We start from the raw sequence: 25,659 nt of genomic DNA on the forward strand, positions 1-25,659 counted from the left end.
AAAATCCGACGATAATTATTTACTGGCAAAGTTTATATCGTCTGATTTTTTTCGAAGATAATTTAATTACTATGGAATTCTTTTGTTTTTCTAACAATAAATTTAATGGTACTCAATATTTTTCTTATAGTGACGCCGTTTGCCTTTAATTTTCTTTCTTAACCTGCCTATGTTTTCTTTCTTAACAAGACATTATTCATGCTAAGTATTGATGGATTGTATAATCACAATTTCATAGAAAAATTGTGGGAGTAGACTTTTAATTTAATTTCTCTAATCCTTTTTAAATTAGATCTAACAGTTTTTTCCCTTATACTCGAAATGTCTAAACTTGTAAATTGTAGAATAAGGTATAAGCCCTTTGCATTGCTACACTCCCTTGCCTTGTGAAATTCAAGATATGGTTTACTGAAAGATGAAACTAGAGTTACATGAATTAACAGAAGATTTTATACATTAAAATTTACATAAATTGCTACAGTATTATACAAAACATAGTTGTAAATAAAATGCTCCTATAACTGATTTGTTTATATTCATACATGTTATTCTATACATATTTTCAATAAAATAATCAGCCATTAGAATAATAATCAAACTTATAATAGTAGAATAATTAAACTTCTTTTACAACACTGTCCATTTTTTTTTCATGAATACTAAATATGTATTTCCTAGGGAATGGAATTAGGCTAAGACAGCCTGTCAAGAAACTTGAACATGTCAAGAAACTTTTTATTGTAAGAGACAAAGCTCACCTTATTACTTATCACTTGTTTACCTAATTTTTTTAATAAATATATGAAAAAATTATTTGTACCTTATTAATTAGTTCTTTTGCCCATTTAAATTTTCAGTTCATTTTAGATTTTTTATTTGCTAACAGCGTCGTTAATGGGCTTCAGGTCAGATTAGGTTAGACTAATTTAAATGAGGAAGTATAGAGAACCAATGAAATATATGTACAATGTATACAATAGAGTTTAAAAATATTCGATTCAATAAGATATCAGATGTTTATTATCCTGGTACTCGAATAATTATTATAAGAGAACAATGAATTAGATAGCTTTGCATGATTTAACATAGTATTACTACTCAATTAATGCATAAGAAAGCACCATTTCAAAAGAGGTTAAATTTGAATAAACAATAAAAAAATCAATTATAATATGAATTTTGAATTTATATTTTAAAAAATCGACATTATATACTCGATTACGTTTTTGCTTTTAATTTTTTTTTTTTGGAAAAAGAGGACAAGTTAGTAAATTTCTTTAGTAAATGTAAAGTTAGATTTTTTTTAGTAACTGCAAATAACTAACAAAAAAAACATAAGTAACAATTCAATTAGTAAGATAATCTCGTTAAATATTATTCTCAAAATTTTTTTAAGGTAATAAAAGTTTTACTTGATGAGTATGAGTCTTTATCATCGTCTTTGTCATGATATTCACTACTGTATTTGCATCTATTAAGATTAACTGAAAATTTACACACCATTTTCAAGTCATGATGTCTCAAATTTTCGGCACTAAAGGATCAACAAATCCAGAACTAACCTGAGAATTATTAACAAGAGTAAAGGTCTTCAGACATTCTGTTCTCACAAATAATATCTCTTTACCCCAAATCTCAAACTAGAAGAAATCCTCTCCAAATAGCAAACAACTATCCTCTTGCAGAATATTATTACTCTCAATTGTTTTTAAACAATCTCTTTGTCAACTTCTATTCCAATCTCTGCTAACACAAGCAAAATAAACATAATTATCAGTGCCAAGATAATTAGCATCACAATTAATCTTAAAGGTACCCATCAAATGGGGGATCTAAGAGCCACTAATGATAGTAGAAATAGACACTCGTTGCAACTCAAAAACATTCCAAAGTTCCTTTTCTAAGGCTAAAGCCATATAAGTCACTTTATTCGGAGGCCAAGGCTCGAGGGGATTAAAGATCGCATTATTCCTTGATCGCCAAATCCATCAGAGACTAGAAAAGAATCTAAATGAGCACTCTTTGCTATGAAACAAGAACCAATTCATCAAATTCAGAGGCTGACAGAAAATTTTCAAAGCTTGCCAAACTAGTTGAGCTTTTGGACAATTCTAAATGCAATGTAAAACCTCCAATTAACTCTTTTTTTTTGAATTAAAGGAGCTCAACACACAAGCGGAGCAAGGAACAAAGAAACAAAGAAACCAAAATAAAAATAGCCACCTAAGAACTTGTTGAGCAAAACAAATTCCCTTGTCATCTTTGCTCGGCACTGCCATCAATAACAAAAGAGGTCTTCCCTCCTCATAACTAATACGAGACAAGTTAACAGTTTCTTCTACCTCTTTGCCTTTATTCTGAAATATATCCTTCGATTTCTTTTGATCCAGGCATTCCAGACTATCACAAAGAAAGATATATACCATTTGTTGCGCTCCTCCTTTCTACAAGTCGCACCTGTCCAGCTTTAAAAATGGTCCTTTAAAGTACCCAGGACAGACCAACACCTGTCAAGAAGAGATAACCAAACGCACCACATCTGCCAAGTAAATTCACATGCAAGAAATAAATGATGGATATATTCTACATCCTTATTACATAGTACACACATATTATCCTCATTATTAGCCATCCCAAACCAACACAATTCTTCTTTTGTATTTAGCCTGCCTACTAAGATAAACCAAACAAGCAGTTTCACTTTTGGAGGAACTAATACTTTTTATATGGTCTTGGTGAAGGTATAACTTGTTACGTCTTCCGAAAACGTTTCCTCCTGCACCACCAATAAATAAAGTATTTTTTTTCTAGGTGGCTATTTTTATTTTGTTTTAGTAACTTGTGTTGCAAGGTTACAGCAAGCTTTCCTATTCACAAAGCAAGTTATGAGAAATCAAGTATCTTTTTTTCTGACAATTTATGTTTGGCAAAGACGCTAGAATCGAGTAGAATTTTGAGGATAAGGCTGGCGTCCAATTTGGATAAATACTTTGGAGTCCTTTCGCTACATAATCGTACTAGAAAAGAAGATTTTTAATTTATTCTTGATAAAATGATATTTCAGTCTAGTACTTAAAAAACGCAAAACTTCTCTCTTGCGAGCAGGATCACTTTGGCCCAATCAAATTTTAGCAACTATTCATTTTTATTTCATGTAAACTATAAGACTGACACTGAATATGTGTGATGAGATTGAATAAGTCTGCATGAATTTTGTGTGGGACAGCAATAAAATTAATAATAAGGTCTATTTGATTACTTGAGAGAAATTATATTTGTCAAAAAAGTTTGATGATTTAGAGTTCAAATAAACCAGAATAGTAAACAATGCTAATCTTATAAAATTTAATGCAAAATAAAAATATTTTTTGAGTCAAGATAATCAGAAAAAATATAAATGTGGGGTATTAAGGTGGCAAGTGCTCTCTGAAATTAATTAATTTAGTAAGGTATTGACATGGCAAGTTTTTTGATAAATTTATATTCATGTTCTTGAATATATTTGTGTCTTATTTTATTACACTTCAAAATTTAAAAGTCCAGGCTGGATTAGGCATAAACGTATGATTAATTGATTATACGTCGGCAAGTGTTTTTTTTTTTTTTTCCAAGCATAGGTTCTTTGTATATACAACACCTGAAAAATTAATCAATTACATCATACCGTCTATACTAGCCCACTTCTTACTGCGTACATCTTAGGCCCAAGCATTTTTGTCTTATGAATATGCGTAACAAGGAAAACAAAAACAGCAATGACATCACTCTTTCATTTGAACAAATTAACCTATTTCATCAAAATTAATTCATTTTTTGAAATACAATGTTAGTTTTTATATATAATTTTATCAATATTCTAAATATTCATAGATATAAATAAAAATTTACTTAAATGGGTTGTTGCATATAAAAAGCGAGATTCGAATCCGACACTTGCTTAAGCGGACGAGTGAACTGACCATTCGACTAACACAAGTTAGTTTTTGTATATTCAATTATATTAGATGTATTTGTTGTTTTGTAAACACTATAGTATACACGAACGAAGTATTGGAAAAATCCTTTGTATATCCCTTACAATGTAAGTAGTAGTTCAAGGGTATCAATCATAGATTGATCTAATTAAATAAATGATAAACAGTTAACAGTTGACCCTCCAAGTCAATGAATTGGGTGCATATATGAGCCACTTATGCATTCGCATTCCCATTCGCATTCACATAATAAATTGTTCAATTCCTTCAACCCTTTAGAAATTGAAAACCAAGCTTGAAAACATTTCTTCCTTTTACACACCATATATGTAAATACCATGGTTCTCGACGAAGCTTCATCGTAATTACTCACTCTTCTTCACATTATCATCACAATTATTAAAATTGTTAATATAACTAGTCATTACCTAAAACTTTTAGTTAATTATCAATCAATCATCTTATGCTTTAATTTAATTTCATGAATTGAATAATTTCTTGCCATGTCAGGTTTGAAACCAACGAGGATCTGGCCACGTGTCTCGCAACGAGTCCGATAATATCGGAGTCATGGAGGCTGTGCAGCGTGGCCAACGCCACGGCGGCACGGAGTTTCGTGGCAGAAAGTGGCGGCAGCGACGGAGGAGTGGTGTACGTGGCTTTATCGGGGGTTCAGATGGCGGAGGGGACGGAATCTAGCTGGAGAAGGTTGGTGGCGTTAGAGAGCATCGGAGGAGAATCGCTGTTCAGTATGCATCGGAAAGGGGAGGAGGAGGAGGCTGTTATGGTGCACGCCGCCATCTTCGATCTCTTTTCCTCTTTCTTCGTCTCTTTCCGCAACCAGGTTGGTTTATTTTCTTCTTGATTTTAATATTTTTTTTTTAATTTTTGAGTTAATATTAACTAATTTATTATTTTGTTTTATTGAAAATATTGGTTTGTTCGTCTCTTTCGTGTTTATTATTATTTCTTCGGAGATATTTTGGTCTAATTTTGTGGTGGATGGGGGCAGTTGTGGATGGAACAAGTTTTTTGAGTTATTTGTATGCTTGGTCTTAATTTAATTTTGGTTTAATTACTCTATTGGTCCCTATAGTTTCACGAAATTTTCAATTAGGTCTTTATACTTTTTTTTTCCTTTTAATTGAGTCCCTATACATTAATTTTTTTTCAATTTAGTCCCTATTAACGTTAAAGGTCAAAAAAAGGTTAATGAATTGTAAAATTACTTTTATACTCTTAGGGACCTAATTTTAAAAAAAAAATATAAGGACTTAATTAAAAATTCGGTAAAATTATAAATATTCAATGAAAGATATTCCTATAATCCCTGTTCAATGATTCTAAGACATGAAAAATATTTCTATAATTTCTTTTATTTTGTCACTATCATTCTTTTGCTTATTTATATACAAATTGAACCAAAAATATTTTTTTTTGTTCGACTTTCAAAATACCTTATCTTAAGAACCTAAAAAAAAGAATGGATAAAATGAAATAGAAATAGTAGTAATAAACATATATAAAATTCAATTTTCATCCTTCAAGTATTCATTATGATAATGTATCCAGTTTATATAATAAACTTTACATTAATACTTAAGAGCATACTTACATCTAATTTGGAATTGGAGGAATGCATCCACCAATTGATATTGTATACAAATAAACAATAATTGATGTAAAATAAAATACTACAATTTTGTATGCGCCCTTTAGCAAATGGACAAAACATTATCACTATGAAAATCTATGCTATGCCTAATGAATACAAAATTGGGTGACTTCAATTCAATAGGTAACTACTCATGCCTGTCTAAGAATTTCTCTATAACGACTGAGAATGCCGCAAAGCCAGCACAACCAGCACATGCTGCTTTTGGACCACCTACAATCACAAAGCAACACCAAAGCATTCTGGCGCTTTCTCGTCAGAAGTTCATCCTTCGCTCTCTCCTTCTCGAGCTCTTTCCTCTTCTTTTCTGCATTAATCTTTCGCTTCTTTACCTGGATAAGGTTCAGACAATACACGGGAAGAAACATCATTCTAAATATTGGAATTCATGAAGATGAGTTGAGATTGATATAGTTTTATCATCAATGGATTTACCTATCAAATACTTGTCCGGAAGGAACCATTGCTACATAATTAGCTGCTACCTGTAATTACAATTACAGTTACATTACATAAGGTATATTACCAAAGGAGTGCGTATAGAAATGAAGTTGCAATTGGTTAGATACAAATATGATTGCGACATGTCATATGGTTGGATATCAAACTAGACTTTGAAAAACTAACCCTTGCAATGGACTCAGATGGAGGACTGCCAAGCAAATCGGTCATGAGATCCAATTGGTGCACCACATTTTTACCCGAAAACAATGGCTTTCCATTGAGCATTTCTGCAAATATGCATCCAATGCTCCAGATATCAATTACAGGGGTATACTGCACAACACAAGGATTAAGAATTTACATTTACATTTACATAGATATTCCATTCCATTACTTTTAAGCAAACTCATCTTGTTGTATCTTGCAGAAGCAACCAGAGGTATTGTCAAAGTAGAGAGAAGCTCTCTAAAGAACCACATAATTCAGGTGCCCGGTACCACCGAGTTGCAACATAGTCCTTAGTGAGAGTAAGTAAATTAAGTCAGCAAGAGGTTGGTAAACAAGTAACAGATTGACATGGCATGCACAATAGTACACTTACAGTCCAGAATATAGCTGATGGAACATCATTAAAAGAAACTCAAGCAAGTCCAAAATCACATATCTTTAGTTTACAATCAGTATTGACAAGAATATTTTTGGACTTTAAGTCACGATAAAAAACATTTGCTGAGAGATAAACAGTATGTATATATATATATATATATATATATATATATGAGTATAAATGCGATGGCAGTATGAACTAATTATAAGAAATTAAGAATCCTAATAATACCTGTATGTATATATTTGAGGCCTCGAAGAAGTTGGTACAAGAAAAATTGGTGATGCTCAGGTGTAAGATCATCGTTTGCCTTGATTACTTGATGAAGGTCAGATTCCATCAACTCAAAGACAACGTAGATATCCTTGAACTCTCGACGGGAAGGAGGAAGCATAATATGTTTAATTTCTACTATATCAGGATGGCGAAGCAAGTGCAGGAGCTTAATTTCTCTTAGAATTCTTGTAGCATCCGATACATGTTCAAAAACATCATTGATTTTTTTTATTGCAACTTTTTCCCCAGTATGAGTGTCAAGGGCAGAGCCCACGATGCCATAACTTCCTTTCCCGATGACTTCGTGGATTTGGTATCAGCTTGCCTCTCCATACTCAGTGAAAAACTCAGCTTCTGCAGAACCCTGTTTGATAAACAGAAAATCCATTAGGGTCTAGGGTCCATGGAAGGGGACAACAGTACACACTGGCAATGCCAATGCCAATGCTGTGATCGGGAATGACAATTACAATTACAATTATAATTACAATTATAATCTCGAGAAGAAAGGTTTGAGATCTGGGACCTTTTTGTGGGGATCCATGGAAGAGTGTTTGAAGAAGATCTGGGTAGGGACTTTGAGGGGCTTCAATCCCGAGATATCAAAGTCATCGTCAATGGTGAGTTCAGTTTCTTGATTGCTAGTGGGAATAGAGGCCAATTGTGCCTGCAAATCTCTCACCAACAACACATCGAAGCATTAGAATTGGGAGATGCCGTTTGACTACTAGTTATTTTAAGAATAACATTTCTCCGGTTCTTAGTGTAGTAGGAGGAAGATTTGAGGAGCGGCGATTTGAGGCAAGGCACCGCGAGGCGCGGTGAGGCAAGGCGGACGAGCGGAGCAGAACAGAGCACCTGTGGGCGACGCAGAGGGACGACGACGACGCCATGGAAGACGGCAGCAGAGTGCGACGGAGGAGAAATCTAATTGGGAACTTAGGAGAATAACCTAGGGATAGTTAGAGTTCTCTGGTTTTGGGGGACAAAAATATAAAGGGCATTTTTTGTATTTTATAAAAATAGAGGTGTTTTTAATTAAATTTTTTGACTAAATTATGAGAATATTCGATTTTTTAATGAAATATTCTATTATTTCAAACGGTTTTATGACGGTAAGGACTAAATTGAAAAAAAATTAACGTATAGGGACCCAATTAAAAGGAAAAAAAGTATAGGGACCTAATTGAAAATTTTGCGAAATTATAGGGACTAACAGAGTAATTAAACCTTTAATTTTTGGGTTTCAATTGCCTCCTTTTAATGTTTAAATTTTGTAAATATATTTTACATTGGTTTTTAGAATAATTTTTAATACAAAAATATTAATAAACTACTGATACCAACAATTAGATGTCATGTTAACACTCGTGATAAATACAATTTTAATTTTGGTATTTAAATAACAAAAAAATAACAATATTCTATTAATATTTATATTTTTAAAATTATTTCAAGAATTAACTTAACTCATTTATAAAATTTAAAAATTAAAATTAATTAAAATTTTAGAGGCTAAAGTAAAATTTACTTAGTAATCAAATGAATTGAAATGAATTGAGTTTGCAGAATAAATGTGTAAGAAGAATTTCTTAGGGATATGAATTGAAATGAATTGAATTTGCAGAATAAACGTGTAAGAAGAATTTTTTAGGGATTTATTCTTTTTGTTGATGAATTTGAGGCATTCTATTGAGTTCTTAATAAAAAAATATTTTTTATTCTATAAATGATTTAATAGATGATTTTTTTAATATTTCAAAAAAAATTATTTTAATTTTTTTAATATTTTTTAAAAATAAACTTTATTTTTTAATTAAAAAAAGTCTTTTTCAAAAAAAAAATTGAATGTAAGTTAAAAAAAAAATTATTTGATTTACTTTTTTAAGATATCGGAATAAAATTAATTCAGTTTAATTCTATTGTAATATATTCTTAACCCACGTTATTATCTAAGTTTTCGATAAAAGTGTGTCTTCTTATTTGATGGATTAATGCAACTTTTTGCCAAACTTAGCTGGTGGCAGAGCTAATTATTTGATAGAATAATATGTTGATTAATATTTTAAATTTGATTAATTAATCTATGATCTATCCGGGGTTTAAGTGGAAAAGGAAAAAGGTTAAAGCGAAATAATAAGAGCGATAAGTTAACATCTGAACAGTTACACTTTATCACTTATTCTTTCTTATTCGCTTTCACAAGAATTTCCTGGTGTTGTGGCCTGTGGGTGCATTTATCACTGTGTGACAAGGTGATGGCAAAAGAATGAAAAGAGAGAGTATCTAATACAGGAGCAGGAAAAATACCAAAAAAAAATATTTTTTATTAATATTAGTTAATATTTTAAATTAATATTTTATTTTATATTATTAAAATCTAAGATTTAGGATATAAAATTTAAAATTTATAATAAAAAAATTTACCAACTAAATATTAACAAAAATAGATAAATTTTATTGATTATATAATATTGTTCATTTGTATTTATTTGCTGAACGAGTAAATTTTATGTAGATGTAGGGGTGGCAACACTATTCGAACCCCGCGGGTACCCACTCCGTCTCTACTCGTTCGGGGCGAGTAATTATTCACCCCTGCACTAGGACGAGTTTTAACGGGGCGGATTTTTGGGCGGGGTCGGGTTTAGGTTAAACCCGTCCCTACCCTCTTCGGTATATATATATATATATATATATATAAAATAATTAGTAAAATGATTAATAATATGGTATCATATTTAAATTTTTACTTTAATTTATGTTATGTATGTAAATGATGGTTATATAATTTTTAAAATTTAATTTTATTTGTTGGATTTAATAATTATGGTTTAATTACTCTGCAGGTTCCTATAGTTTCACTAAATTTTCAATTAGATTCCTATACTTTTTTTTTCAATTGGGTCCCTATACTTTATTTTTTTTTCAATTTAATCCCTGTTAACGTTAAACGTAAAAAAAAATGTTAGTGAATTGTGAAATTACTTGTATACCCTTAGGGACCCAATTGAAAAGAAAAAAAGTATAAGGACCTAATTGAAAATTCAATAAAACTATAAATATTAAATGAAAGATATTCCTATAATCCATATTCAATGATTCTACAATATGAAAGATATTCCTATAATCCCTTTTATTTTGTCACTATAATTCTTTTTCTTATTTATATACAAATTGTACCAAAAATACCTTCTCTTTTTTTTTTTAACTTTTCAAATACCTTATCTTAAGAACATACAAAAATAAAAAAGAAATGGATAAAATGAAACAGAAATAGGAATAATAAGTATATATAAAATTTAGTTTCCATCATTCAAATTCATTATGATCACGTAATATTTTACATTTGTGTGGATTCATAGAATGTGGTTTATGTTTTTATCATATCATGGTACACCATAAAAAATCACAAGGTTATGTAATTTGTGTTATTGAAAATTGAAATCTAATAACGAAAATCGTAGAAAACATAGTTTCAGTGTAATACAGATAATCTAAAAATCAGTTCTTATATTGCAGCCTCTCATCCTCTGAACCATTCATCTTTGTGAGGTCCATTTATCTCTTTGGGAGTTCTTCGATCACCACCATACACCTGGTATCAAACCAATGTCTGGACTAAAAAAGTGGTGGAAATGGTTGACCCTGCTCTTCGAGAATAGTACTCAAAGAAGAATCTGGCACATATATATGGTCAAACTTCATTTCAGTCAATAATTATGATATGCTAATTAATTAGTTAATTAGAATAATATATGGTTTATACAGATAGCTCATAGAAATAATGTGAACCTGAAAGTCCTCAAGAAAAATGTCAGAAATGAAATTAATGCACTTCCTTACTTTAAATAGTTAATGCAATTATGGTTAGAATGAGAAGTGACAATGACAAATTATGATTTGAAAGTTGAACCAACTTGTTTCCAAAATTTTGAATAAACACTTTTATATATAGTGCAGAGAACTCAATTTAAGGGGGAAAAACTCAACTAACCAAATGATTATATGCACACCTGTGAAAGTGAATGGATGATTGGTGTTATTGCTACTTTTACATACATAACAGCTGTTTAGGACAATTGTGTGATTTACAAACTTAGTAAAAAGAACACCCTTAAGTTATGACATCTTGAGCAGTTGGACATAAAGCTAAAGAGCAAATCCCATATGACAGATGCATCATAGAATACATGATCAGTGGGACAAGGATAAATGTAAAAAGCATAGCAATTTCAACAACCACAACTATTCCAAGAATGCACCAACAAGAAAGAATGCATTGAGGAAAAATGCATACTATGTACATTGAAAGTTATACACTTACTTATGTAGACAAACATGAGCTTGGCTCTATAACTTCTCTGATATTGCAGCCAAATGAGCCATATAAATTTGGAATGAACTAGTATAGCTCAGAAGATTCAATCTTGAGATACCATAAACTGGAACACATGCATATCTTAAAGTGTTTTGAACACTAACATCATAAGTAGATGAATGAAAATTGAAAGAAAGAACAAAAACAATTCATATTCATATTCAGAAACCAAATTCAACATTTAAACAACGTTAAAATAAACCAATCAACAATAAAATTCACATAAACAACATCAAAGAATCTATCGTGAGAAAAAAATTGGAAATAATCTAAATTAAATTATCACCTGTTGTAGAGGCAGAACCGTGGACGACGAGCAGCACTTCAGGTAGAGAAACCAGCCGCGAGGGACGGAGGCGCGGCGCGGTGAGGGAGGCATGGAAGCATGGAGGCACGTAGGCGCGACGCGGCGAGGGACAGAGGTGCGGCGGGCAGAATACGAGCAGTGGAGCATACTAGGCACGAAAGAATGAGCAGAATACAAGGGACGAGGCACGAGAGGGACGCCGAGAGGTGGAGGCGCGGCGAGACAGGACCGTGCGGCAGATCCGAAGAGAGCTCGGTGAAGAGGTTAGGGCTAGAGATGCATGGGTGGGGTGAAATGAAAAAGGTCTTTTTAGAATTTTTGAAATATAGAAGTGTCCTGAATGAGGTTCCTTGTCTCAAAAAAGAGAATATTCGTTTTTTTACCAAAAATATTCTGTTATCTTAAACGTTATTCTCACGGTAGGAACTTAATTGAAAAAAATTTAACGTATAGGGATCCAATTGAAAATAAAAAAAGTATAGGGACCTAATTGAAAATTCGGTAAAACTATAGGGACCTGCAGAGTAATTAAACCAATAATTATAGGGACGGGTAGGGGCGGGGCGGGTACCCGCAGGGACGGGTTAGAGTTTAACATTTTACTATTCGCAGGTAAAAGCGGGGCGGGTTCGATGCGGGTTTTTGTATGGTGGGGCGGGATCAGATAGAGCAAAAATCCGCCCCTACCCGCCCTGTTGCCACCCCCATGTAGATGTTTAAATATATACGATGTCATCGATATTATTTATATAGAACTATACACTAATATAAAGGAGATTGCTATTTTTGGTGTTCAATTCTTATTTTTCTTTTTCTTTTTCAACTTTTATCCTTATGCACAATTGCCTAAATGACTAATATTTACTAAGAGGGTAAATGTGTAAATTGAAGTTGCAATTTTAACTACCAAATTGAACGGATTTCATCTCTTTCTCTTTATCTGTGTTGTTCCTACTATTTAATTATGTATAAATACATTTTTTTAACATAGCAAAGAAATAAAATGAACAATTAATTTAGAATGAAAAGAATATTATTTAAACTAATTTAATTGTTACTAAGCAAGTTCGTTCCCATGATTCAATGGATAAAAGAAAATCTTCCCCATTCAAAAGTAGATTATTACTGAAAATAAATATATGTAAATTTTCTTTTGGTATTTACACCAAAAGTAAATTCGGCATTATATTTTCACATCTTCATTTTTTTTTATTTCTACTTTTTCATGTTTTCTTTCTCTTTCCACTCTTTTATTTAATTTTCTCTGCAATAAAATTAATTAAATTCATATTATACCTAATGTTATTGTAACTTTACAAGATTCATAAATGGAATCGTGCAGGTAAATTGCTGACGCTGCAAAATGATCTTCAAACTGCTTTGCTAGCTCCTGGAAGCGAAAAATAGAATCTGCAGGCAAAGAGCAAAACCAGTCAAGTGCGAGTCCATCTAAAAAGGAAGGAAAACAACGACATAAAATGGGGTCGGATGCCCCATTGACGATCATAATAGATCGGAATTTTTTAATGTGCTGCTTAGGATCCCCTAGCCCGTCGTAGGGAGTTAGCGTTGTCGGCAGCGTGAATTGTCTGGGCAGTTGAAAATTCATAATGTCAGTCGTAAAAGGTCTTGCCGAGTTGTCGGGCTGGTCATTCTCGTCCTCGGGTATTGCCTCCTCGTTCCGATGATCAGCGTCATCGTCTTGAGGTGTCTCCGAGACATGAGTCGGTTCGGACCATTGGTCATCATTTTCCTGCCGCTCACGACGATTATTGTTATGTTCCAGTCGAGCGTTAGCCAATTGTTGAATCTGTTGTTGCATTCTTTGGTTTTCTTCTGTCATGCGCTGGTTTGCTTCAGCCATACGTTGATTCGCCTGCTGGAGCTCAGTTACCATCCGGAGAAGCTCGGACGGGGTGGGGGGAGGGGCATCGGCCATCGTCAAATGTTAGGGTTTCAAGAGCTCGCGAAAAGAAATTTCACACGAGGCCCTCCTTCTAGCGCCAATCTGTTCTTGCCTGAGCGAATGGAGGTATAACTCGGCTCTTGACGAAGGTCGGTGATCCTTCCCTGAAAAGTGTGGTATACGTCGGTTGACTGGAGCGGGGAGGTTGAGTACCTGCAAATGCACTCTGATGCTTAAGTTAGCAGAGTGATATAGGTGTATGAATATTCTTCTTTCATAAAAAGATGATCTTACCTTTGGTTGTTTCCTCGTCCCTTTATACCGTGTGGACGAGGTTGTAACGCCTGAGGAGAGGATTGATTACATATCCGACGTTATCAATTAGAGATTAATGCTGTCCTTCAAAAAGGTCGGTTATAATTGAAGATTTTGCATTTTCGAGCTATAACTCGTAACCGATGTTTACTGGTCATATCAATATGCAACTCCAACTCAACCAAAGCCTCTACCATAGCTAATCCATGTCACCAATCATACTTTGTTCTCTTTTGAAATCAATCAAGTTTGTAAAGAGAAGGAGGAATTTTTTTTTTATTAAAGAAAAGGAATTTGAATTGGAGTTGAGCACCTCAAAAACAGCTTTTTCATTATTGTGTTTAACTGTTTTATACTTTTATTCAAGAAATTCTCAACTTTTTCTAGGTCGTTATTAATTATTATATTCCATGTATGCTACAAAATAACAAAATAGCAAAATAATAATAATAAAAGGCACAAAAAGATAGAACTTTGCCTTATGGCCCATTCTAGTAGATGATAAAAGCAAAAAATAATTGAAGTCCTATTTATGGATTTTCCCCGCAATATAAAGACAGAAGCAGAAGCTATCATTTTCAAAAAGGTTTACCAAACAAACCACTTAATTAAACATAATGTTAGAATGCGGTCTAGTAGTTATTTCATTGGGTTCCTAAATTGCGTAGTTAATTGTGTAACTCTTTTTTTGTGGAGAGATAGAAACTGAAAGACAGAGATTAAGAGATAGAGATTGAAATAAATCTCAGTATTTTGTTTGGTACAAAGTGGGAGACAGAAATTAAAACAAGAAAAAAATTTTAATTTAATTTGCACAAAGAATAAAATTGGAATTAATTAATTAAAATGAGTATATTTTAGGAATAAAATATTATTAAAATTTCTGTCTCTATTTCTAAAAATTTTAGTCTCCTGTGTCCTTACTTTTTGGAAGTACTAAAATATTAAAATTTTAAAAATAGAGACAAAAATTTTAATATCAGTCTCTGAACCAATAAACATAATACTGAGTTTCAATCTCCCAATCTCTATTTCAATACCTCAAAACAAATGGTACCTTAACAACGAAGAGATTAGTTCGTTTACGGTTTACCAAGTGGTGTGGGTTGATTCCTCAATGTTGCTAATGGAGAGTGTTTTCTAGCTCGTTGTGTAATCTATCTATCTATTTTTACAAAAATGTGAATACTTTTTTTACAAGTGATCATTATTATTAACATACATTTATGCTTGTTTTTATTTAAAGTCATATCAGATTCTAAAGTTTTGATGATTGTTTAGTGTAGAATTTAGTATATTTTATTTTTTTTTATGAATTTTATAAGAAATTTAGCTACGTATAATGATACATGATAACTTTTTAAAAATATTTAATTAGATACAATTATATTAAAATAAAATTCGTTAAACTACTAACGTATATTGTATAATTTTTAATTTAAATAATTATAGATTGATACAATTTACAAATAATATAACTAAAATAGACTTTATAAAATATTATTTGCTCAGTTATTTTATGAAAAATTTGTACAACTAAAATCTCGAAAATCACATGAATATAAATCTACTTATTTAATCATTGCAATGATGAATATTTAGTAAATATCAAATTCGTCACTAAAAAGATTACTTATTTTTTAAATTAATTTGCAAAAATTTTTTTTTAATCAAATTTATTATTTAAATATTTTATATTAATCATATTAGTCATTCTATCACTTTCATTGCTAACAATATCAAAATTTGTTAATGTAATACATTAAGAGACATTACACAAACTACAACATACACTTGACCATCCTAATTAATTGTTAACATGATAAATTTATGTAATTAGATTAAATCTACTCTAAATTGAGGGGACTTTAAGGTATATTTGGGATAAAAATTTAATCTAATTTCATAAACTTATAATATTAGCAACTAATTAAGACGGTCATGTATATACTGTGCTGTCACTTAATAAAAAAAAACTTTCGCAGATAAATTTAGAGTAATTTTTCAAAAATGAATTCAACCATTTACTCGATAAATATCTTGAAAAAAAAAAGAAAATAAAGAAATTATTACTTCCAATTTGAAAAGGGGGACAAACACTTATATTTCCAAACAAATATTTGTCCCATCATCAAGTAGAAGATAATGTTACTTATAGCAAATTAGCAGTGACTGGTAGTGGAATCAATTTTCTGGGTCAAGCATAGAAAATTAGGATACACTTTTGGTTTGTATTTTTATTTTTAGTTTTTTTTTTTTAATTTTAAAATTTTGTAAAAATAAATAAATAAAATGCGAAAATAGAAAATAAGGACAAAAGATATGGTATATAGCCTTCATCAATAATTGTGTCATGTCCAAGTAGGGACAAGGACCTTTTAAGGTCTACACAATTACAATTTTTTTTGTCAAAGTACATTTCACATGGTTCTAAAAATGGGATCAATCGGTTAAATCGGTTCAATCGAAAATCGACAATATAAGGAGTCCGATCCTTTATCTACAACTGTCCGAAAAAAAATTGTTAAAAAATCGTTGAACCGATCGAAAATCGATCAGTTGAATCGGACTAGTAACTGTCCGGTTCGGATAAAACGACGTTGTTTTTTATTTTAAAAAAAAATAAAAGAAACAGATCCATCCACTCTACTCGTGATCAACCCCCTCTTCCCCCAATCGTTCATTCATTTCATTTGTCATTGGAGAACTCTGAAGCAAAGGAATCCTAGCCCTCCATCAGTCTATCGTCGCCGCCGTTCCCAGCTCCTCAGCGCCGCCGCCGTTCCCAACTCCTCAGCGCTGCCGCCGTCCCCAGCTCTTCAGCACCGCCGCTTCTTCCTCTTTCCCGTGTCCGGAACCCAGTAACTCGGCAGGTCCTCTTCATCTTGGCTGGCTTCTCGGCACGGAACCCAAGTTAGTGGCTTCTCGTCTTCGGTCTTGTTCTTCAATTTTTGTTCCATTGTTCTTCAATTCTTCTTTGGTCTTGGTTTGAAGTTTGGTTCTTCAATTCTTTTTCTTCAATTCTTTTTATTCGATCTTCAGTCTTGGTTTGAACTTTGAAGTTTGGTACTGTCTTGTATTTGTTGGTTGCTCTGTTACTCACTTACTCTGTTAAATACTTAAATCATGTATATTAAAATACTTACTCTGTTATATGATCATTTGTATCAACCAGAAATATTTGTTTTACGGTTTTAAATGGCAAAGTGATGCGAAAAGTGGGTGTAGGGGTTGTGGGGTTGGGAGCCCTAAAGTTCACTGGATTCCTTAGAGAATAAAGCAACAGAATAACATGAGTTTTGGATCAATGTACACTGTTCGAATGCTGAAACAGGTACTAAACTACTAAAACCATTCCTTTTTGTTTTTGCTTGAATTTTAGAAGAAAGAGCAATGTAATGTATTCCTATTTAAGATTCCATAAGACCAAGGTTAAATTAACAATTCAGGTGGAGTTGAGTTTTGTTTATGAGTAATTAAATGTAGGGGTGTAAATTACCGAACCGGACCGAAAATTATCGCAGAACCGAACCGAATTTTACAACAACCGATTAGAAAACCGAAAAAATCGGTTTTTTTTGGTTTTTTCGAAATAAACCGATCGGTTCGGTTCGGATTTCGGTTGATTCGGCAGAAACCGAACCGAACCGGACCGAACCGAATAATGAGGGTTCAATGGTGTGTTTTTACTAAGTTGCCCTTTAACCTAGGTATAAAAGGGCAACTTCACACACAGCCCTAGCCTTCTTCCTCTCTTTTACGCGAACGGCGAATCTGGAGCCCTAGCTTTCTTCCTCTGTTCTTCTCTTCCACGACCACGGTTCCACACTTCCACCTTCGATTCCACCATGCTCGAGAGAAGGAGATCCTGAAGGAGAACCCTAGCTTCTCTTCTTCTCTTCTTCTCTTCAGTCATCGCCGTCGCTGGGTCGCCGTCGCTGCCTCGCTGGGTCGCCGTCGCCGAGGAGCAATCCATTCACCGAGAAGCAGTCCTGTCACCGAGCAGCAGTCCAGTCGCCAAGCAAGACTCCAGTGGCCGTCGCAGTCCAACTCGAGCGCCGAGCAGCAGTCCAGTCGCCAAGCAAGACTCCAGTGGCCGTCGCAGTCCAACTCGACCGCCGAGCAGCACTCCTGTCACCAAGCCATCTCCTGCAGAAAGCAACTCCACAATGTCTTCTTCGGAGGTTAGAAATTCTGAACAATTATTTTTAGAGATTCTGTTTAGTGATACTGTGCTTGATTTAACCTGAACAATTGTTTTTACAAATTCTGTTTGTGGTTATGATTTTTAGAAATTCTGTTTGTGCTTTTGTGGTTATGTTTTTTAGAAATTCTGTAGCTAGAAATTCTGTTTGTATTGGCTGCATCAAGAACTCACAGGATAATGCATCGCTTTATTTTTTTATTTTAATTTTTTTCTGGATGAAAAATAGAGACATTCATTGAATACATTGCTTGTGAGGTAATATGAAGTTTGATGTTTAATTTTTGAAGTAGATTCTAAACAGATGTGATCGCTGCTTCACCAGCTGTCAAGCTTTAGAATTCAGCTTTAGTGGTGAGTGCATGAACTGGCTAAAAGTGGCAGTTGATACTTGATAGTAATTTTAGGGATGAAATCATTGAGATAGGCATTGGACTAGGTTCACTCATTCCCAATTTTGATAGAAGGTTTATTATATATCTGGTTTGGGACAAACTGCATAGAATCTTATGTTCTTTGGCACATGATAGTATTTCTTTTTGGTTTTTGGGTGCATAGGAGACCTTATTCTAATTAGTGTCAATAATAACCTGAAGCAAGGTTACTTCAAGAAAAAGGAAATTGATTCTTTAATTCCCCTGTGCCATTCAATGCCGTTAACTAAGATCATGTTTGACTCCAAATGTGATGATGTATTTGATGTCAAGGTACATGTTTCTTTAATTTTATTATTGAAGCCTATAACTGATTCTAAATATATATTTCATAAACTATAAGGAAAAAAAAGATTTATTTATTACACTTCCAATTGATAGAAAAAAATTGTAATGATTAACCTTAATTAATCAAGAGAATCTAGTACATGTTATGATTAACCTTAATCTTGGACTTTTGGTATCTGAGGAATGCAGTAGTGTCCTGAAGCAGTACTAATCTAGAATTTCCTGGCTTGTCTACATAGCACATGCCCCAATTAATTTTGAACGTTTCCATTATTATGTTCCATTTGAGACCACAAGCTGTAGTTTAGCTAAATTAAAATGATCCATTTGCTTAAAATTAATGGCATGACATACATAAACCCCTTGCTTTGTCATCATCCCACTTATGTTTAAGTGTAAGTGTAACATTAAATAATGACTTGACAAATTGCCTCCTCATACAGCTAACTAAACTACTTTATGTATGTGCTTCCACCTAGGACGCGTTTGAATAATAATTACGATGATGCTGATGCAGCCTACTAGGAGAGCTATTCTTAAAAACTGATGCAGAACGTGTAATCATGAAAATACAACCACACTGTTCTACTTAGTTGGACCAAAGAACAAGGGAAACATGCATGCTCTAGGCAACTTTGTGTTTAGTAATAGCAACTAGCACCTAACAAGCTAATTAAGGACTCTTCACTTAAATATGAAATATCAATTTGCTTATATTATTGCCACTTAAAAACTTCATGCTAGCTTAAATCTTTATATATTTCTTTAAATGCATGTTGTGTTTTCGAATCATTATTAGAATACTATTAATTCATTATATTTCTTATGAAATAAATAGAAAAATAAATAATAAATGATGGTTATACTTCTATGTGAAATTCTTCCTGTGTTATGTTGAGTATAATGCATCTTAAATGTGTAGTTTGGTGGACTGTTTGAGCTGTTAATTACGCTTGTTTTGGTGGACTGTTAGAGCTGTTAATGATGCTTGTTTTGTTGCTGGAAACAATACTTTTGGTGCTGTTTATGAATTAAAAACCTTAATTTTTCATTGTTCTGTTTATATATATATATGCAGCCAACAAGCAATGAGGTGCCCAGTGAGCGGACGCCTGAAGTTGGGGGTGAAATTGTTGCTAGACATTTTTAATTGCCTTTGTTTTATATTTAATTAAGTTGAAATTGTACGGGATTTGGATGTGATATACTCTTGTAATTCTGGTTTATTGAAGGTTTTAAACTTTATTTTATGATATTTTAAATTCTGTTTATTAGGTATAAAAAAACCGAAAAAACCGACCGAACCAAACCGCTGTTGGTTCGGTTCGGTTCGGTTCGGTTGTCCAGAAAGCAGCCAACCGAATGGTTGATATTAACGTTCAACCGATCAGGTCGGTTCGGTTGGTTTTCGGTCCAAAACCGAACCAAACCGAACCGATTACACCCCTAATTAAATGCATGAAACAGGATTAGGATTGCTAATTTCTTTTGTGACTTTCATTGTTTTTTCCCCCTTGTTTTGCTGCTGTTGTTGTTATGCTGCTGTTTTGTAATGGTTGTTGCTGAATGCTAAAAATGAAAATCAAATCAAATGCTGGTTGTTGCTGAATGAGTAGGGTAGCTACCTGCCAATGCCATATATAAATAAACTGATGAATGATGATGATGGTAGTGGAAGGAGAGTCAAAGTGTATAGGTAGTTGGTGATATGTTATGCTTTCTTATTCAATGACTATTTGTTATGTTGATACCTCAACTTGGAAACAACACCAGATCCCGTTTATGGCTTGCTCAGCAAGAAGAATCTGTTGCTAACAGAGCTCTCTTACAACAGATGAACGCAACGCTGCCTAAGATTAAACCGAAAAGGTCATCTTGCAAGGTTCAGGTTCATGTTCAGTTAGCATAATACCACCGAATGATCAACATTTTCTAATTGAACTAGCTTAACATTTTTTTGAAATTGATAATCCTTTGTCTCCTGACATTTCTAAATTGGAATCTGAGGTGTTAAGTTATCCTGTTAACCCTCAAAGTCAAAATTTAATATTTAGATTTTTTTTTTTACTATTTAACTTTTGAATTTGTATTTTGATAATATCATGTGAATTTAGTTGATGATTTTTTGTGTAGTGTTTTAAATTTGGAAGATATTTTAGGATGTTTATTTATAATTTATTTATTATTTTATTCTAAAACGATTTTTTCGGTTGAATCACCAGTTAAACCGGTTGGACTAGTAAACCAATGAACTAGTGACTAGAGCAATTTGATGATCGGTCTGGTTTTCAGAACCTTGCATTTCATCGTAGATTTTTTTTGTACAAACACTTTTTCGTGGGTCTGCGCTCAATTAGTAATTTAAAAAGTACCAATTTACAACCGTTTTTTGTTACAAGGCAACCAACTGTTTTTTATTCATTTGGCAATTTTGCATTCGGAGCTCAAAACGAGGACAACACCCCTCGTCTACTACCACAAAAGAGCAATATGGGACAATTCGTTTATACATACAGGAGATTGTAATATTATAACTTTTCTAATAAAATAAAAAATAAACAAATAATACTTAGTGTTAGTTTCTTCAAGTACTAACTAATAAAAGGTTTTTAATTTATTTTAATTTAATATATTTTATTTATATGTCGATTCTGTGTATGTCACTTGTTAAAAGTGGAAAGCATGATCCCTCTCTCTGAATTCTAGCATTGAGAATAATCCCTCAGTGTTGGCCCAAGATTCACTCTGTTAATCTGTTTCTGCTATTCATTTCAATGCTTCATTACTTTGATGGCCCAACTACTCCTATCTTTGTTTGATGCTCTGAATATGCAATTATGTCATTTTGGTTTTGTCTGCTATAAGTGTTTGGCAATATATAAAGCAAGGTTCATGAATCATGACCCCCAAAAAAAAAAGGAAATCAAGGTCCATTTTATCATGTAAGTAGCATGAACCAGTTAACACTCAACAGCAACAAATAGCTACTGAAAGAAACACCAACTTGTATTATTATTGGTTTATTTTAACTGACTCTATTGTACATTAATTGGTTTAAAACTTTGGCATAATCTGGAAAAGGATACAAAACTCAACTAAGAGCAACTGAAAATGCAAACTACAACAAAGTAAGGTAACAGAATAAACTAATATCGACCAACTAAGATAAAATCATCATCATCAAGAACCTGAACATCTTTGTCTCCAACAAAATGCTCTCGGCCAATTTGCTTCACCAAGTTCACAAACTCAATCCTTTTCTCCGCAGGGAGAGGCACGTACGGCAGCCTGAAAACCGGTCTGACAACCCCGAGTTGGGCAAGAGCTGTGTTCAAACCGATCGGGTTTGGCTCCTGGAAAAGCCAGTCCATCAGAGGAAGGAGCTTTGAATTCAATGTTGGATTCTTCCCTGCAAACACGATGTCTCGCATCAAACCAGGAACAAGGTTGCTGGTGACGGATATCACTCCGGTGGCACCATAGCCCCATCTAGCATCATGGCATTGATCGTCGTTGCCACTCCACACAACAATCCCATCAGCCGTGTACTGTTTGATCCGATCGTTTCCAACACACTCCTTGACACCGGCCAAGCTAGCACTTTGAGCCAAGGTTTGAATCACATGAGGAGGAATATCTTGACCAGTCCTCGAAGGAACATTATATATGATCGTAGGGCTCATGGAAATCACGCTTTCGAAGTGAGAAATCATACCGTCCAAGGAGGTTTTGCCGTAGTAAGGGTTTATATGAAGGGCAGCATGCATTCCAACTGCAAAACCCTGCTCACTGGTACGGATTGCTTCCCTCGTGGAGTTACTTCCGGTGTTACCAACAACCTTGATTTTACTGCCAAAACAATTGACCGTGTGCCCGATAAGCATGAAGTGTTCATCCCAGCTCATTAGTTGGCCTTCACCAGTTGTGCCACCAACAATAATACCTTCTACACCGTTTTCAATTTGCTTGTTCACCAAATCATCATAGGCTTCTAGATCAAATCGGCCATCAGGTAGGTACGGAGTTTTGAGCGCAGTTATCAATCTCAGACACTTTATGTCCTCAGTTGATGTCCTGTACATACAGTACATGTAAAATACTTATTGTGAAGATCAGACACAGAATATTGTTTAAAGATACTTATGTTAGTTAGATTAAAAATATCAAGTCCAGCATAATACATAAATAAAATAACCTGCAAATGAAAACCCAATGTTAAAGTATAGAATTTAACAAGAGAATGATTCTATTTGGAACAGCACATTGACAATTCATTAGTCAAACACACCTATTTTTCACCTCAAAGCTGCGCATTGGGAGATGCAAATTGGGTATGATAGCTGCCTGTGGAGGCTTCCAGTTTGAGCTCCTGGTTCATACAAATAAACATTAAAATTTAAAATAATCAATGAATCGACATTTGGATCAATGACATCATGGCAAGAAAACTTGGTACTGTCTCGTTGCAATTGGCACCAACCACCAGTCTAATAATTCTGAAATGGAAAACATACATACAGGGGTGCTGACCAAGGTTCACAAAATCCTTAGTTCTATTTGACTTTAGCCCTTTTAAAACTCTATCTACACACCCCATTTTTTTGCTGGTTGCCAATCACCTTTTGCAAATAAATAATTGCATAAAGGACACTGACAGAACAATATTGCAAACAAGAAACAAAGACATCATTTTACATAAACATGCCTTCATCTTAACAACAAATTAAGGAGTTTCACCTAAGAAAACAGAGGTAGCTGGATGAATGCACATGATTCACCAAATAAATAATTTTTACTTGTTTTATAGCAAGTAAAAGGCATTCTTGATCATAAAACTGGGAAATGGCAACCAAGTAATGACAAAATGCTAAATCCAAACAATAAGACAAAGACAAAAAGACTCGGAACATAAGATAATCATAAATCTTCTAAACTCATTTAGCTCCATACACTGTTTAATTTTTCATTTGGCTACAATGTTAGGATTGGCTTTAGCTAAATTCTGAAAAGAAACAAGTATCCAAAAACAAAATATGGTGTTTCTAAAAGTGAATAAGTTGAAGGAGATAAAATGTTCAATACACAAATTCACCAAGGAGTTCGTTTGATTTGAAAAACGAAAAATGCAAATTACTAATCATGTATGACTTAATGCTTGTTTGGGTGAACTTCTAAGAAAATATTTTTTTGAGTTATCTTTTTGTAAAAGATCTTATAAAAAAGTAAAATTAATTTTATGTTTGAATATCTCATGCAAAAAAAGATCTTTTTATTTATCAATTATGTTTTGGTATAACAATATAAAAGCATTTTTTTGTTTATTTATTACATGAAAAATATCTTTTTTTTTAAGGAAAAAATATCTTTTAAAAAAATATGTAAATTACAGCTTTTCAAAAAAAATATCTTTTTCTGATTTTTCTAGTACTTTTGCTTTTACTACTAGAAATTTGCCAAACACGTTAAAAAATAAAAAAAAAATCTTTTTTCATTAAAAAAAAATCAAACAAGCACTTACAACTACAGTCCTATAGATACATTAAATAAATATAAATACTCAATATATAAGATAATCCATCGACCATGACAAACCCCACTATAGTAACAGTATCTATTAATCAATCGACATGAGCATTAAGTAAAAGACAGATACTCAAATTGCTCCAATATGAGATATTTAAATTTATCTTTTTTTCCCTATCAACTTAGTCCCTTACGTCATACATATAAAACCGCCAAATAACTAAAGAAGTAAAGATCAAGTGAACATTGAAATGAGAACTAGAATAAGCAACACATGTATGAGTGACAAACACAAGATACAAAAAAAAATGATATTTTTATAAAAGAAATGACATATTAAGCAAATAAAAGATCGATATTTTTTATTATAACCTCTTGTTACTGGCGTTGGTGGCATTGTTGGAGCGAAAAACAGCAAAACCAGAAGCAGTGAAGCACGCACTGCTACTATAGCTCTTCAGCATCGCCGCCATCACTATTCAACGAAAAAAGTGACGAATATTACGACCGGTCAATGAGAAAATCCGATAATGAGAATGAGATACGACTCGAAATAGATAAAGAGAAGAGAAAGAGGGATAGGAAGGGTTGAGTTTCTTAGATGATAATAAAGGTGGTGATGGTGGTGATGGTGGTAGAAGGGGAGGAGTGGGTTAGGGTAAGAGGAGAAGGAGAAGGGAAGAGGAGAGTGGTAGGGGAAGTTAAGGTACTTTCTGCACTGTGCGCATACACTACCGTGAACATAGTATTTAAGCTGTGAATTTTGTCTTCTTTTTTTTTAACTAAAATAAATTAAACAGAGAAAAACAAAACAAACAAAATAAGGAACTGCTTAAATAGGGAGACAGTCCCATTTAAAACTATTCTTAAATTCTTCCCAAGGTGAAAGAAGCTCCACATACGAAAGTTACAACTTCATCGCCATCTTTGCCATAGTATCTGCTACCCTGTTTGCATCTCTTATAATCAAACGAAAGTCAACACGCCAATACCAATGCATGATATCTTTTATTTTGAGAACCAATGAATCACTAAATCCAAAACCATCTTGTGTAACAAGATTAAATGCTTTCACACAATCCGTCTCACAAATAACATCTAGTTAACCCACATCCCAAGAGATATCATCTCTAAATAGCAAATAATTCTCTTTAAATTTTGTCTTGATTATGTTACAGTAGTTTATAAACATTTTTTTCTTCTTTAAATTAGTGCTGACACTTATAATTTTTATGTGAATATGAAAAAATTATAAATATTATTAAAATTAAAGTTATATTTTTTATATTTTAATAATATTTTTTAAAATATCGTAATAATCACTA

The 25,659-nt window shown here is 33.0% G+C and overlaps 2 protein-coding genes, 1 long non-coding RNA gene and 1 pseudogene across 7 annotated transcripts; 2 read left to right on the forward strand and 2 right to left on the reverse strand.

Annotated features, from left to right (window-relative positions):
• The first annotated feature begins 4,140 nt into the window (after positions 1-4,140).
• On the forward strand, positions 4,141-15,197 carry LOC107612943 (uncharacterized). Of its 5 annotated transcripts, none has more exons than XR_015896921.1 (4): positions 4,141-4,335; positions 4,485-4,818; positions 5,773-6,620; positions 13,007-15,197. XR_015896921.1 is itself a non-coding variant. In XM_021110144.2 (3 exons), the coding sequence occupies exons 1-3, from the start codon at positions 4,313-4,315 to the stop codon at positions 5,806-5,808; spliced, it is 393 nt and encodes a 130-aa protein (XP_020965803.1). In that variant the 5' UTR covers positions 4,141-4,312; the 3' UTR covers positions 5,809-8,368. The 5 variants fall into 5 exon arrangements, 3 of the variants coding, with proteins under 3 accessions (XP_020965803.1, XP_020965805.1, XP_016170221.1); XR_015896922.1 differs by lacking the exon at positions 13,007-15,197 and having other exon boundaries at positions 5,773-6,421; positions 6,521-8,368; XM_021110144.2 differs by lacking the exon at positions 13,007-15,197 and having other exon boundaries at positions 5,773-8,368.
• LOC107612944 (mitogen-activated protein kinase 8-like) lies at positions 6,081-7,869 on the reverse strand (annotated as a pseudogene).
• Positions 15,198-15,572: 375 nt separating the features above from the next.
• LOC107612945 (uncharacterized) lies at positions 15,573-20,066 on the forward strand. Its single transcript, XR_015896923.1, has 2 exons — positions 15,573-18,069; positions 19,890-20,066. It is a non-coding gene; the product is annotated as an uncharacterized LOC107612945 (long non-coding RNA).
• Positions 20,067-21,850: 1,784 nt separating this feature from the next.
• On the reverse strand, positions 21,851-25,040 carry LOC107612942 (4-hydroxy-tetrahydrodipicolinate synthase, chloroplastic-like). Its single transcript, XM_016314734.3, has 3 exons — positions 24,707-25,040; positions 23,100-23,180; positions 21,851-22,885 (listed from the first exon to the last, which is right to left on the reverse strand). The coding sequence occupies exons 1-3, from the start codon at positions 24,805-24,807 to the stop codon at positions 21,958-21,960; spliced, it is 1,110 nt and encodes a 369-aa protein (XP_016170220.1). The 5' UTR covers positions 24,808-25,040; the 3' UTR covers positions 21,851-21,957.
• Positions 25,041-25,659: the final 619 nt, after the last annotated feature.

Source organism: Arachis ipaensis, chromosome B8 (genome assembly GCF_059453495.1).
Source record: "Arachis ipaensis isolate K30076 ecotype BB chromosome B8, ASM5945349v1, whole genome shotgun sequence".
Classification (NCBI taxonomy): Eukaryota; Viridiplantae; Streptophyta; class Magnoliopsida; order Fabales; family Fabaceae; genus Arachis; species Arachis ipaensis.

Bases quoted from the DNA above. Each gene is read 5' to 3' on its own strand.
- LOC107612942 (XM_016314734.3), bottom strand. From the start codon at position 24,807: ATGGCGGCGATGCTGAAGAGCTATAGTAGCAGTGCGTGCTTCACTGCT. The intron at 23,181-24,706 runs GTTATAATAAAA...TGTATGAACCAG, and splicing joins ACCAACGCCAGTAACAAGAG to GAGCTCAAACTGGAAGCCTC. The intron at 22,886-23,099 runs GTGTGTTTGACT...CTGTATGTACAG, and splicing joins AGCTTTGAGGTGAAAAATAG to GACATCAACTGAGGACATAA.
- LOC107612943 (XM_021110144.2), top strand. From the start codon at position 4,313: ATGGTTCTCGACGAAGCTTCATC. The intron at 4,336-4,484 runs GTAATTACTCAC...TTGCCATGTCAG, and splicing joins GTTCTCGACGAAGCTTCATC to GTTTGAAACCAACGAGGATC. The intron at 4,819-5,772 runs GTTGGTTTATTT...TCAATTCAATAG, and splicing joins TCGTCTCTTTCCGCAACCAG to GTAACTACTCATGCCTGTCT.